The sequence below is a fragment of the Phalacrocorax carbo genome, chromosome 1 (genome assembly GCF_963921805.1).
Source record: "Phalacrocorax carbo chromosome 1, bPhaCar2.1, whole genome shotgun sequence".
Classification (NCBI taxonomy): Eukaryota; Metazoa; Chordata; class Aves; order Suliformes; family Phalacrocoracidae; genus Phalacrocorax; species Phalacrocorax carbo.
In genome coordinates this window covers 159,653,471-159,666,741 of record NC_087513.1, presented here as the reverse complement: position 1 = coordinate 159,666,741, position 13,271 = coordinate 159,653,471, and the positions used below count along the sequence as shown (strand labels likewise).

At 43.0% G+C, this 13,271-nt stretch overlaps 1 protein-coding gene across 2 annotated transcripts in view; it reads right to left on the bottom strand.

Moving 5' to 3' along the window:
* STK24 (serine/threonine kinase 24) overlaps nt 1-11,025 on the bottom strand; it is a 60,798-nt gene extending 49,773 nt beyond the window's left edge. Inside the window, exon 1 of one of the 2 annotated variants that reach the window (XM_064440653.1) lies at nt 10,669-11,025. In XM_064440653.1, the coding sequence (XP_064296723.1) occupies nt 10,669-10,752 (84 nt within the window). In that variant the 5' untranslated portion in view covers nt 10,753-11,025. Of the gene's footprint in view, nt 1-10,081; nt 10,475-10,668 lie in introns of those variants that run through there. The other variant, XM_064440652.1, reaches the window with a different exon arrangement.
* Nucleotides 11,026-13,271: the final 2,246 nt, after the last annotated feature.

The following is a 13,271-nucleotide window of genomic DNA, read 5'->3' as shown; positions in this document are numbered from 1 at the left end:
AAAAGGGTTAAAAACCCTATTTTTCTCTTTAACTTACAAGAATTACAAGCCCTCTATGTATTCGAGTTCTCAAGTTTGTTTGGGCAACTGATTTTACTTGCAGATCTCTAATTTCACTATGCCTGCTCTTCTGAAGTAAACAATCACCTTTCAACACCTCCTTTTGTATACTTTTCATTTCACCAAACCAATTTCCAATTAGCCCAGTCCTCATTCCCTATCAAGGCTGAGCCCAAAATACCACCATCTGAAGAGGTTCAGAGATTTCTGGTGAAAATAAAATACCACATGGTGAACTGGCTTGTGATTGTTGGTGATTACTCTTGTCTGCTACCATACTTGGAGATAAAAAGAATGTATTCTGAACCTTGTTCACATGCATGCAGATAAAACCAGATCCACGCTGTAATAAGATACTGCAGACAGTGAGCCCTACAAAATCATTAAGGACTGGATAACTAATGGAAGAAGAAAAAAAAAATCCATCAAAATAATCACTCTGGCTCTGGAAATCCTTCAGCAGTTAGATTTAGCAAAAGCTGTGGCATTATGCCACAGAAGCACTACAAGTTACTGTATTCTTACAGTCTTTTGTAGACACCTTCCAATAGCCACTGTCAAACACAAAACATGACGAGACAGCCCTATGATCTGCCCCCATTCAGCTGATATGTTCTCAAATTATTTGCATCCAAGTCAGAACTTCAAACACAAACTAAATTTTATAGTATGGTCAATGCACGTTATAGTACAAAATTAAGAACACTTGAAATCAGAGAGTAAGACTAAGGCCACTGTCATTTAAGGAATTGCCTTCATGGTTTCTTCCTCTGCCCTATTACTGCACATCAGCACACTTTCACATTCTAAACAAGACACAGACTCCTTACAACTGACAAAAACGGAAGATAAAAATACAGGGGGAAAAGAGAGGCATGACATCATTTCTAAGACCACTTCTACAGGTTTGTTCATTGTTAACATTTGGGAATTATCTAGTGTTCGTTTCACACAAAAATGCCAGCTTCCTACAGAAACACCAACCACTATATATGTATTCATCAGAAGCAACTGAAAAGTTTGGACATCTCAGGTTAGGTGCGTAACCTACCACATTAAGGAGCAAAACAACTATCTTCTACAAGAAGGGGCATCAACCTCTTGCTCTAACTTTTGTACTACTTACACAAGTAAATCTATTTAATATAGAAACAGGGTACACAAACCATCAGTTTTGTGACAACACCAGGCGGAAGCTGCAAGTGGTAGCAGTGGGAGACTCCCTCCCTGTGAGGGATGGAGGACCCAACCTGCTGGTGTGACCTGCTGTCTGGGACAGTTTGGTGCTTGCCAAGGACTCCAATCTAGGACATTTTGGAGACACTTCTAAGGCTTTCAAGCATTTTCAGCTGAGCTATTCAGTGCTTGGACTATTACCTCACGCTACTCTTCCACATCAGGCATAACCAAAATAGCCTGGAGAGACCTGGAACATATCAAGCATGACTACATGGCCCTGTGTGATGGATGCACTCAACCTCTTAACCAAACTAGCAGTTGTTTGGTACAGGCTCCAAAGGAGGTAAAGGTCTCAGCCATAGCCAGGCCATGAAATCCTCTAGTTTCAATCTGTTCTCTAAAAACCCACAAACGAGCAGAGTTGCACCACGAGTATCAGTGTATACAAGCTTAGAACACCTATCATGCGATTGACATGTCGATGGTGGATGGCTTTTCCAAGACTCATTTATCAAAGAACAAAGTTATGGGTACAGGGAGTTTCATGCATACCTTTTCCATTGCATGTAATTTAACTACAAGCCAACCAATTTATCCCATAAATATGACAGCCTAAGTGAGCCTTCTTGGAGCTCTCCCTCCTAGACAGCATGGCTGTACGGCAGTGATCTCCCTGTGAGGTGGGAAACCTCTCAATGTTGCTCCTTAATGCAGAGAGACCTTCTACCAATGACAGATCTTTGGTAAGCAACCAATATCATGCATAACCTTGTAGTATGGTAACTTTGATCTTGTTTTGATAACTTTGACTGAATGCTGAATTGATGCTAATGAAACATTACATAAACTTTGCATGTACAATCCCTTAGATGTAAACCGTTGTCTGAGTCTGAGACTAAGATTGGACCTAGTAGCACCTGAGCTCCATCAGGACTTCAAAAAGGGGATCTACTCTGAACCTCGTGGCTCAATGGGAGGGTCCTCCTTACCCTTTTGCGTCTACAGTCTCCCTGTGAATCATTTTAACTTGAGTCTAACTCAATTTTTCTTTGTATGTTTCTCCCATGCAGGAATTAGAGTGAACCTTGCCATTGAATTTTGTTAAGTTGCCCCTTTACCACATCATATTAAGACCACTTTTGCTAATACCTTTGTCAGTGATTCCTTAAGTGTTCTAAACCACCCATTCATGACACCTTAGGGGAGAGGGTCAAGAGCACAGGGGCCCAGGTGGTTCCTACTGGTGAAGGGCTTGAGGAAGAGTGGACAGATCAGGGAACTGCTTGGAAGAATTCCAGGGGAAACAGTCCTAGGGACAAGAGTAATCAAGGATACCTGGTTGATTTTCAAGGATTACCTCCTCCAAGTTCAAGAATGATCCATCTGACATGCCGGAATGCAAGAAAAGGTGGCAGGAAGACTGCATGGGTGAACATGGAACTTCTGGCTAAACTCAGACATAAAGAGGAAGCATACAAGAGGTAGAGGCAGAGTCAAGTGACCCAGGAGGAATATAGAGACGTTGTCCAAGGGTACAGAGCTGAGGCTAGGAAATCAGCAGCACCAAGCCCAGATCAAGGCCAGGAACTACCCGGGGTCAATACTGGGGCCAACAGTGTTTAGCATCTTCACTCATAACCTGACAGTGGAGTAATACACACCCTCAACAAGTTTCCCAATGACAAAGAACTGGCAAGAGTGGTTGATACACTAGTGGTTTGTGCTGCCATTCAGGGGGACCTTGACAGTCTGGAGAAATAGGTCAACAGAAACCTCATGAAATTCAACAAAGGCATATGCAAAGGCCTGCACCTGTGGAGTAGTAGCACCATACGCCAGTACAGGCTGTGGACAGACTGGCTGGCAAGTGGGTTTAAAGAGAAGCCCTTAGCATCCAGATGAACATGAGCCAGCAATGTGCCACGTGGCAAAGAACACCAACAGTATCCTCGGCTACAAGAGGAATAGCGTTGCCAGGAGGTCAAGGGAGGAGATCCTACCCCTCTACTCAGACGTGGTGAGACCACATCTACAGTGCTGCATCCAGTTCTGGGCTCCCCAGCACAAGACATGGTCATCCTGGGGTGAGACCTGTGAAGGACCACAAAGATGGTTAAGGACTGGAGCATCAGACATATGAGGCGGGGCTGAAAGAGTGAGGATTGTTTAGCTTGGAGAAGAGAAGGCTGGGGGACTGGAAATCTTATGTGTGAATACCTGATGGAAAGGAGTAAAGACAGAGCCAGACTTTTCTCAGTGGTGCCCAGCAACAGGACAAGATGCAATGGCCATAAATTTAGATATAGTAAATTCCATTTAAACTTCAGAAAAGAAAAAAAAAAACCTCCAAAGGAAAAAACCCAACCTTTCTTACTGTAAGGGTAGTTCAGCACTGAAATATGTTGCCCAGGCAGGATGTGGATCTTTAGAGGTATTCAAAACTAGGCTGGATGCAGTCCTGAGCAACCTGCTCTAGCTGACTCTGCTTTGAGCAGGGGGATGGACTAGATGTGCTCCAGAGGTCCCTTCCAGTCTCGGCTATCCTGTGGTACACTATTTCTATCACACCAAGAATTATTTTTACTGCTAAATTTACTGCACATTATTTTCTTTTAAAAGAGATATCATTGCTGCACATGAATTATTTATTTTAAACTAATTTATATAAAGACCAGAGAACAGAAATCTAGCAGAAAAGATCATGCAGGCAATGTTCTCAAGTACCCAGAGAACTTCAAGCTTAAAACCAAAAAACTCAAACCCACAACCAAAACAAAACTCCCCAAAACACCCATATAAGATGGTTTCACATCCAGAAAAACTACTTCTGGGAATGAGAAGCCTCAAATTTTGCTACTCAGCATTTTACCTTTCTCTGAAGTGAGCAAGTCTTTATTTTCAGCAAGATATATATATACCAGATATGAATAACTGACACTATATGCAAGATTATTTCCTGCAGTTGGTGGGAAACTGAAATAAAACAGAGGCAGTATGCAGAAAATAAATTGCTCAGTTTTACTGCATTGTATCAAGCCTTACCTGTATTTTGAAAGAGCAGCTAACTAACCCAAAATGACAAAATATATTAAAGTATTAGGGTTTTTTATAGTCTGGGACTTTTATCAAAACAAGGGGAAAAAAAAAAAAAAGACATTTTTAAGAAGCCTTCGAATTTGAATGAAAGGGAGCTCTCTCAGTTTCATCTGTCAAAAATAAAGTAAAATCAGATAAACTCAGAGAGCCAGTTGATAATTATCATGAACAGCAATAACCGATTTTACTTTTCAGAAGACTAATCAGCAAAACATTTAATGAAAGGTACAAAGTCTACAATGAAAGCGTTCATCTGTACTAACTAGGTGTAAAACTAAGGTCCAGCTAAGATCCAGCTCTTTCACTGAGAATTTGTCAATGATCAAAAAGAACACGACTGTTCTTTTCTTTTATTCTTCAAACATATGCATCCAAAACCAGATTTTTTTAAGCTCAGCCTTTGGAAGTTACAGTACCTTTCTTTACCTCCTCTGACTTTGTGTATACATCCCACCTTACCTCTACATAAACATTTAAAATTAAATAGAATTCTGGAAAGCATGTCTAAAAAGCATAGCTCCAAAACCACAGAAGGGATGAAACAATGCAACACAGGGATTCACAAAAAATAAGGATTCAATCCTTATTCCAAAAAGCTGTCCTAAGAAATTCTTCAGCTATTCATGAAGTGATGAGCTCAACCCAAAGACTAAAGGACTGAGTACCTCAAACTCCTCCCCAAAGACAGAGCTGCCTATACCTTAACATTAATTATAAGTTATTTTCCACCTAACAGAAAAGGACCTGCAAAGACCACAAAAATAAAGAACAAAGCTTGGAGACTGAGAAAACAGAACAGCAGTCATTTTAACTGGACAGTCTGAGTTAAGAGCACTAGGATTTAATAACATTATGCAAATTGAAGGTTTCCCCTGCAACAGTGACTTCCTAGGAAGTTAGGTAAAGCACAACACCAAGAAATCACCCACAACAGCATCTCCAAAGGAACCCTAACTCCTCCTCACATGTTTAATAGCAAGATTTTTGTGAGTGTATGAGGGAAAAAAAAAGTTCAGTATCCACATATTCACTAGAAGATACATGACTTCCCAGTACCAATAGTTCCACCGTTGATAAGATTTGACTTCTCTAAAACATCTCCATACACCTTTTACATAGGCCTGACACAGCCCTTGTTCTTTAGGTCAAAAAGATGCAGACTTTGTTTTCACAAATTAAAACTCTTCTGTCCTCATACCTGAGGACTGAGCTCGTAATATGCCACAGAATCATGACACCTATCCCTGGGATATCTTAAAAGAGATTAGCCATGATCGCAACGGTCCAAGGATCTTTCAAATAATTAAGTGCTGTAAGTTACTGCAAACTATTTATCAAACTTAACTCAAACAGTAACAGTGAGCACAAACTTTCAAAAAATTCAAAATGGGGAAAAATTAATCTCCTACACAGAAGCTGCAAACGGAAGGCAGCAGAGGCAACCTGACCTTCCCAGTGCCTTTAACAACCTAATGTTTTGCAATTACCAAAAACAGAGCCCACACAAAATAGTTACAACAGTTTCTTGTAAAAGGAGAGTGGGTTATAATAGGTAAGACAGTAATATATATCGTGCGTAAGAACAAAAGAACAGCCATGCTGGATCAGAACAAAGGGTCCTCTAGGCCAGAACATTTCTCCTACAGCAGTCAAAAGTGGAACACCTTGGGAAAAGTGCACAAACAGACAAATAAACAGCAGTATTTCCCAAAACACCCTTCCAGTCTCCAGCAAATTGACATTTCAGACACTTTCTGAGCAAGAAATGGTGCCTTTATACTTAACAACCTTTCTTTTCTGTTCATTTGTCAAGTTGCCACTTAAATTTAAACTGTTAACATTCCTTGAACCAAGACAGTGTGAATGTCAATGCTTAGTTACATTTTGGATGAAGAACCTGTAGCTCTTGTACTGAAAATAACAATGAAGAATGAATAAAAATAACTTGCTGCATAAACACTGTTATTGTTACCCAAAAAAAAATGAAAGGGAGGAGGATAAAGAAAGGTTTTTATGACACTATGGCTTAAAGATTATGGCATTTTAAAAGCACCTTAGGAATTTTATGGAGCTGACATATGGGCACACCTAAAAATACAAACAAACCTCAGAAAATTATTTTCTGGGGAGGAAGAAAAGAGTTCAGGGGTTTAGGGCATTTAGGCTGTTTTTTTGGGGTTGTCTCCCTCCCCCCCCCTTAGGAGACTGAAACAGGAAAAAGAAGGTGACAAGAATTATTTCTAATCCCTATCAGTGCTCATTATGCCATGGAAGTGTATTTGAAATGATTATTCACCTGAATCTTTTAATCACCTTTACTATGGAAGCACCTAGCATTACAACTAGAGGTCACACCTAGATACATTCTAATTGTGCGACTGTACTGCCTGAACACAGCTAACTTCAAAAAGGCAAACTACCTGTGGGCTTTTCTAACTTCTCTGGGATCTGAAGCTGAAAGAACCATTTCCTCGGGAGGAGCTTAAAGTATTCTTATTGTTATTACCATAATATAAGGCTCATTTTAAAGTAAGGTAATAAAACCTGTTCTACACAGTTATTTCACACAGAAGTAGACAGAAAAGCTAGGGTAAAAAACTGCTTTTCTGGTTCTCCAACTTCAGAAACAAAGAAAAATACAAGCAAACCAGACACAGCTTAACCCCAAAACATTTTAAGTGGGGAAAGAGTGGAGAAAGACATTTAATCACTATTCATTTTAACACTTTATTGTTAAAGAGTACCTTAAAACTGGCTGCTGCCACACATCCAACAGCTTCACGTACTGCAGTACTGTGTTCTGCAGCTTCATCCCTTAAGATTTTCTCTGCCAGCCTGTTTCCTGAGCTTTTTGGTCCAACACACTTCTAACATGCTTCAAAATATATTACAGTTCACCAAGCACCTTTACCATAAATTTATAAACACAGTACTTTATTATTTAAAATATAGCTTCCATAAAGAAGCTGTAGGAGCTTATCACAGCCTTGAAATGCAGGTCAGTCTGAAAATCAAGGTCATATACGCTTATTCCAAGCCAGCCCTGCAGAAATCTCATGCATTACAGATAAACAGCATTTTTCCCTAGGCCACTTTTATAAAGAATAAAGAAAGAAGACAACACACCCTCAGTTTAGTAATGACGCACCTTCATGCAACACACTCAAACTCATATCTACACAAAGCCCTTAAACCAAGGGCAGCCTAAACTTTTGAGTCCAAGCTTATTTGCATGCACAAAAATTTAGGTCAAAACCCAACTCTGTTTTTATTCAGGTTACAACATGCCCGCTTCGCAGCAGACGGCAAATCTCAGGTTTTGACAACCTTCCAACACCATCCTACATTTCCTCCACAGTTTTTCATTCCTTTGGTTCATTCTCTACCCACTCACTCTTTATGCATCACTCTTCATGCATCACTCTTCATGCATCAATCAGATACATTGTTCAGAGAGAAATACATTAATCCTTCATTCCTCTGCTCTATTTACACACTAATAAAGTTTTGTCCCTGCATGTGATTTTTTGGGGGAGCAAGAAAGTTACTTGTGCTCACCCTAGGATACTGACTGCTCTCTTGTATAAGTACAGCAAGGAAAGTAGGAGAAAGCTGCATAACTTGTCACTGACATTGCTTACACCGTTTGTTGCAGAAGCTGGTAGGTGGGGAGGAGGGATCACACTACAGAAAAAGAAAAGATAGTCCCGTGATTTAGGCAATTTAATTATAACCCAAAGAACTAAGCTCTATTCCTCTCTCTTTTACATAATAAAAAGTCCCAAACCATAACCTTTGTCTTATTTAAGTAGATGTCACACATTTTATGTCCCTTACTCTTTGAACATTTATCTGCAAGTAAAATCAAAGAGAACCCTGTACTGAAAACAGACCACTACAAAATTGCTATATACTCTGACAGAATGGAAATGGATGTAGATATCTTGAACCAGGTGGAGAAAATTAGCAAGTAGTATTCACAGTGCCAACAGACTTTATGCCTCCACATGTCAGCAGGTCTTTAATTTGGTGGTTGAGGTTTTTTTATGTTTTGGGGTTTTACACTGTTAAAATTCACACTTCAGAAACTCTCATATAATACAATAAAATCTCATGAGAAAAAGAACACTGCCCTGAACAAAAAAGGATTTGAAGTAAATTCCCAAATTACCAAATTATGTGGACTAACAAAAACCTTAAATATCTACCCATTTAGTACAGCTAACAATATTACAAACTAAATAACAAATCAAGTCAATAAAAAATGCAGGTAGGTCCTTAGAGAGATCACGCAGTGGCACACAAAAGCAGTACATGCATATTGCTGGAATGACTGTCATTCTCTCACTTCTGAGCAGCTACAGATCTGACTGAATTCTAAAATATTACAGACTCTGTTTCAAAGTACATACAAATAGTGCCCTTGGTTCTAACATGTTTCAAAAGGATAAAAATGCAATATTAATTTAACCCTACCCAAAGCAACAAACCTTTACTTCTCTGTCTCTGGCAGTCAGCAAACTGCTTATATTTGGAAGCTGAACTTGAGCACTCAACAGCAGTACCTACACCGAGCAATGAATTAATCAGTTCAGAGTGAAGGCCTATGTACTCTATTTGGCATCCAGTACTATGGCTGAGCATATAATCCATACCATGCCTAAGCGTGTAACATTTCAAACCCAAATCCTCAGGTTATGCAAAGAAAAAAGATTCATGACTTAGAATCTTGACTCATGGAACAATGGACCAGAGTAAATCAATACTTAAACCAAATGAAGGACAAAAACTTTCAAGCCAGGAGATAAATTGGAAAAAAACTCTACATGCCGTTCATAAGTTTTTCTTTTCAAGGTTGGGGTAGGGAAGAGTCTAATAAGATATGGCAAACATTAGAATAACAACACATAGATACCAATGACCTTAATGTTTTTCCAGCAGTAGTTTGCATTTGGACTAAGAAAAACACGGGGGCTGAGGCTCGGGGAAGCCAGCTCAGCCACCAGAAAACCACACCAGTTATTTTCAAAATATAGTTACAACACAGAACCAGCAAATTCCATTGTATAACAAGCAGCAGCTAACCAACTCCTGGAGCCAAACGCGCTCCCCGAACACCCACCTCGGGCAGCACTCCCACTAGCCAGCAGCACAGAGATGGGCACTGCAGCACGCGCTGAAGGTCAACATTTCCAGGCCCTCTTTTTATGTATGCTTCCCCTAATCACGTCAAAATAACGGGACCGAAAACCGCCCATCAAGACACGCTTCGCTCCATGAATTAAAACACCGAGGAGAACTAGTGGACGGGGGGGAGACAAACCATGCACCCCTCCGCTCCGCACGCTTTCAGCGAAACGGAGGCTGCTGAGGCCGGAGGGAGGGAGGGACGGTTCCGCCAGCCGGAGGCACCTCGGTTAGGCATTGCGCGAAGCCAGCACGTTTCGTTTCCACGGGTTACGAGATCCCGCTCCTTCCCCCCCGCCCGGCCCCCGGGCCCAGTCAGAGCGAAGAGGTGTCTTCCTCCCTTTCCCCAACCCCCACCCGAGGGAACCCCCTTACCGACAAGCACCGCACCCCTCCGCGCCGTTGCCCGCCCCACCCCACCTCGCAGGGAGAGGCGGCGGAGCCCACCCCTCGCTCTCCCACCCCGGGGAGCCGCCGCCACCGGGGGTGTGTGTCCGTGCCCGCCCTTGGGGCTCGCCCGTCTCGCTGCCCGGGGCGGGGGGAGGCGGTGGGTCCTCACCTGCATCCCCGGCAGGCCCGGCTGCACTGGGGAGCGAGCCATGGCGGCGGCAGCGGGGACGTGGGAGGGGGGCAGCCGGGTCTCCTCAGGCGACTCTAGAGGAGAGGGCTTAGCTCATCTCCTCGCTCTCACACACACACAGAGTCCTCCCTCTCCTCTTCCTCCTCCTCGCCCTTCCCCCCGAGCGAGCAGCGCCGCTGCGCCAGCGGTGGGAAATAGGCCGTCCCAAGCTCGCGCTCTTCAGGCCCCCGTCACGGATGCAGCGGCCTCCTCATCCCTCCTCCTCCTCTTTCTTCTTCCTCTCCTTCCCCCCACGGCCGCGCGCGCAGGGCGGCCGTTACTGGTGCGGTCGCGCGGGGCCCTGCCGGCGACACGATGACAAACCTGAGGGGGAGGAGGGGAAAGGAGGGGGAGGCAACGGCAGCGCGCGCACCCGCCCCGCCCCGCCCCTCCTACCGGGCTACCTGCACGCGCTGCCCTGCCCGGTTCCCACCACCACCCCCCCGCCGCCACCGGCTAACGGCCGGCGGGGGAGGGGAGCGGGGAGGCCCCGAGCGCCGCGCCCTCGCCAGCCTGGCCGTACGTACGGCGGGGTAGGGAGACCCGCCGGGCCGGGCCGGAGTCCCCCGAGCACCCCGGGCGGTGCCGGCTGCCGGGCGTCCGGCTTGCATCGTCCTCCTCCTCGGGGCGGGAGGCGGCGGGGCCCGCACCGGGACGGCGGCGGCCTCGCGGGTTGTGGTGGGTTTCGTCCTCGGCCTTTTCGGTGGAGAGAACCCGCAAGTAAAGCCCCGGTTCCTCTGCCTCTCCCGCAGCCCGAGCGAAGAGCGGCTTCCCGGCTGCTGGTGAGGCAGAACAGGTGAAGCGAGGCGAGCGTCAGGCTCGGAGGTTGCTCGCTTAAAATAAGGAAAGCGGGGTGAGGCGATAGATCCGGATGGCCGAAACCCTAGCCGTTTTCTGCCATGTCCTTCTCCTCACCCCCACCCCCTTCACTTGGGTGCTTTAAGAAAGGTCACTGTACTGCTGTCATGGATCTGCTGAGGTATATGGTTTCAGGAAGCGCTTGACTTCCTGTCAGAAGTTGCAAAAGCATGAAACCAAAGTGACTCTCATGTTCTTGCAATACTTCCTAAGTGGAAGAAGAGTGGGTCAGCGATCAGGTCTCCCCCACACAAGAGAAACCCTGGATCCATGCAAAACCCTCAAGAAGTTGACAATGTTATATTCCCCATATTTGGCCTGTTTAAGCTAAGATTCAAGAGCTCCATTGCCATTTCCAATGTGCTATGGAATGCCTTAAGATTCTCTCCTTTTTTTCCCCCCACAAAAAGCTAGCTAGTTTCATGAGTATAAAAATTGCTGAAGCCTGGCAGCCTGTGGGTCTGGGATCCGCAGGACGGTGGTTCGCTGTCTTTTCAACTGAAAGGGATGAGCATCCACTGCAGCATAAATTGCTTTTTCAGTAGGTAATTTACTAGACATTATGGCCTCAAGCTGCATCAGGGGAGGTTTAGATTGGATGTTAGGAAAGATTTCTTGACTGAAAGAGTGGTCATGCATTGGAACAGGCTGCCCAGAAAGGTGGTGGGGTCACCATCCCTGGAGGTGTTCAAAAAACATGTAGACATGGCACTTCAGGGCATGGTTTAGGAGGCATGGTGGTGTCGGGTTGACAGTTGGACTTGATGATCCTAGAGGTCTTTTCCAATCTTGATGATTCTATGATTCTATTCTATGATTTCATGCAAATCTCTTAACTGCAGGAAACACTTTAAAATATAAAATGGTCTTACATTGTTAGACAAAAACTCCCACTGGAGTTTCTCCTATAGGTATGATATTCTTTGTCGTCCAATATGTGCTGAGCTAATGCTACAAAATCTTGTTTTCCTGAAACTTGTAGAAACATAAATGTCTTGAAGATTTCTACCCTTCAGTCAAACTCATAAAATTAGCTAACAGCCTTATGCAAGCATGCGTATGTACACACACACTGGTCCTTTCCTTCATAACTTAGGCTAAATATACCAGCTCTTGAGTACACTGAAACATGGAAAGGATGATGGATAGAAATGGAGTAGCAAATTGAACTATTGGAATTTTTTTATTAGTTGTTCATGAAGGAGTTGCTAGTTTTCTTAATGCTGGAACAGAGTTTAAATTATGGGGTTTTTAACTTCAGGAAATATGAAAATGTTTCTACTGTTTACTGGCATGTAATTTTCTAAGAAACCTTCATTTTCCTAAAAAGCTTTCATTTGAGTTTTACCTCAGTCAAAAGTCAAATTAAAAAACAGTCACAAGAATCAGTATCAAAACTTTCCATTTAGATTGTTTTCTAAAGCATTTTTGCAGTCTTCTTTGTTTTTTTTTTTTAAAGTAGAGCTTTACTATCTCCACGGTTGCTCCACTGTTTGCAGTAAATTTTTTTAGCTTGCAAGGGAGAAATTCTGTCAATGGGCCACAAGCGAACCTTTTCCTTTGTCCCATGAATACCACTGAGCTTTCGCTACCTCACGTAACATTAAAAATCCTCATTGAGAAAATGTCAGGTTTACCATTGCCCATGCAGCTTTATTTTTACTCTTTTCTATATAGTCATTAGGATACAGATTTTACCAGCCGCTTTACTTTTTCTGCAGTTGCGCATTCAGTGCAGAGTGAAAATAAAAAAGGTATAAAAATCAATGTTGTCTTTTGTATTATGAAAGGTATAAAGCTATTATTTTCTGTCCATTAGTATACTCTTTGGGACTTCAATAATTTTCATAAGGAGCATATACTTAATTTGCTAGAGTTGTTTATGTTTTATCTTGCTAATTCCCTCTCTACGTTTAGTCTGTAGATTCTCTAGCTCACGTCTCACAAGCACAAGAAAGTCACCATGTGCTAGCTGCTCTGAAGTACCTTTCCCCATGTAAGCTGCTTCTTGCTTGTAAGCTATCACTGAGCGAAGATCATGGATCTATTTCATCTCAGGGTTTCAAATTTCTGCATTACGTCTTCAACAAGAGGCTGTGCCTGAAAAATGATCATTTAAGCCAGTGGAATAAGCTCTATGAACAGATTTACCTGTTAAATACATGTAAACAAAAGAGAAGATTCAAAAGACAAACTCTATGTCAATAACACTAGTCTAAGTTAAGTTCTAATGAAGTCAGAATGATGTATTAGAATGTCTAAATTCCGTCAA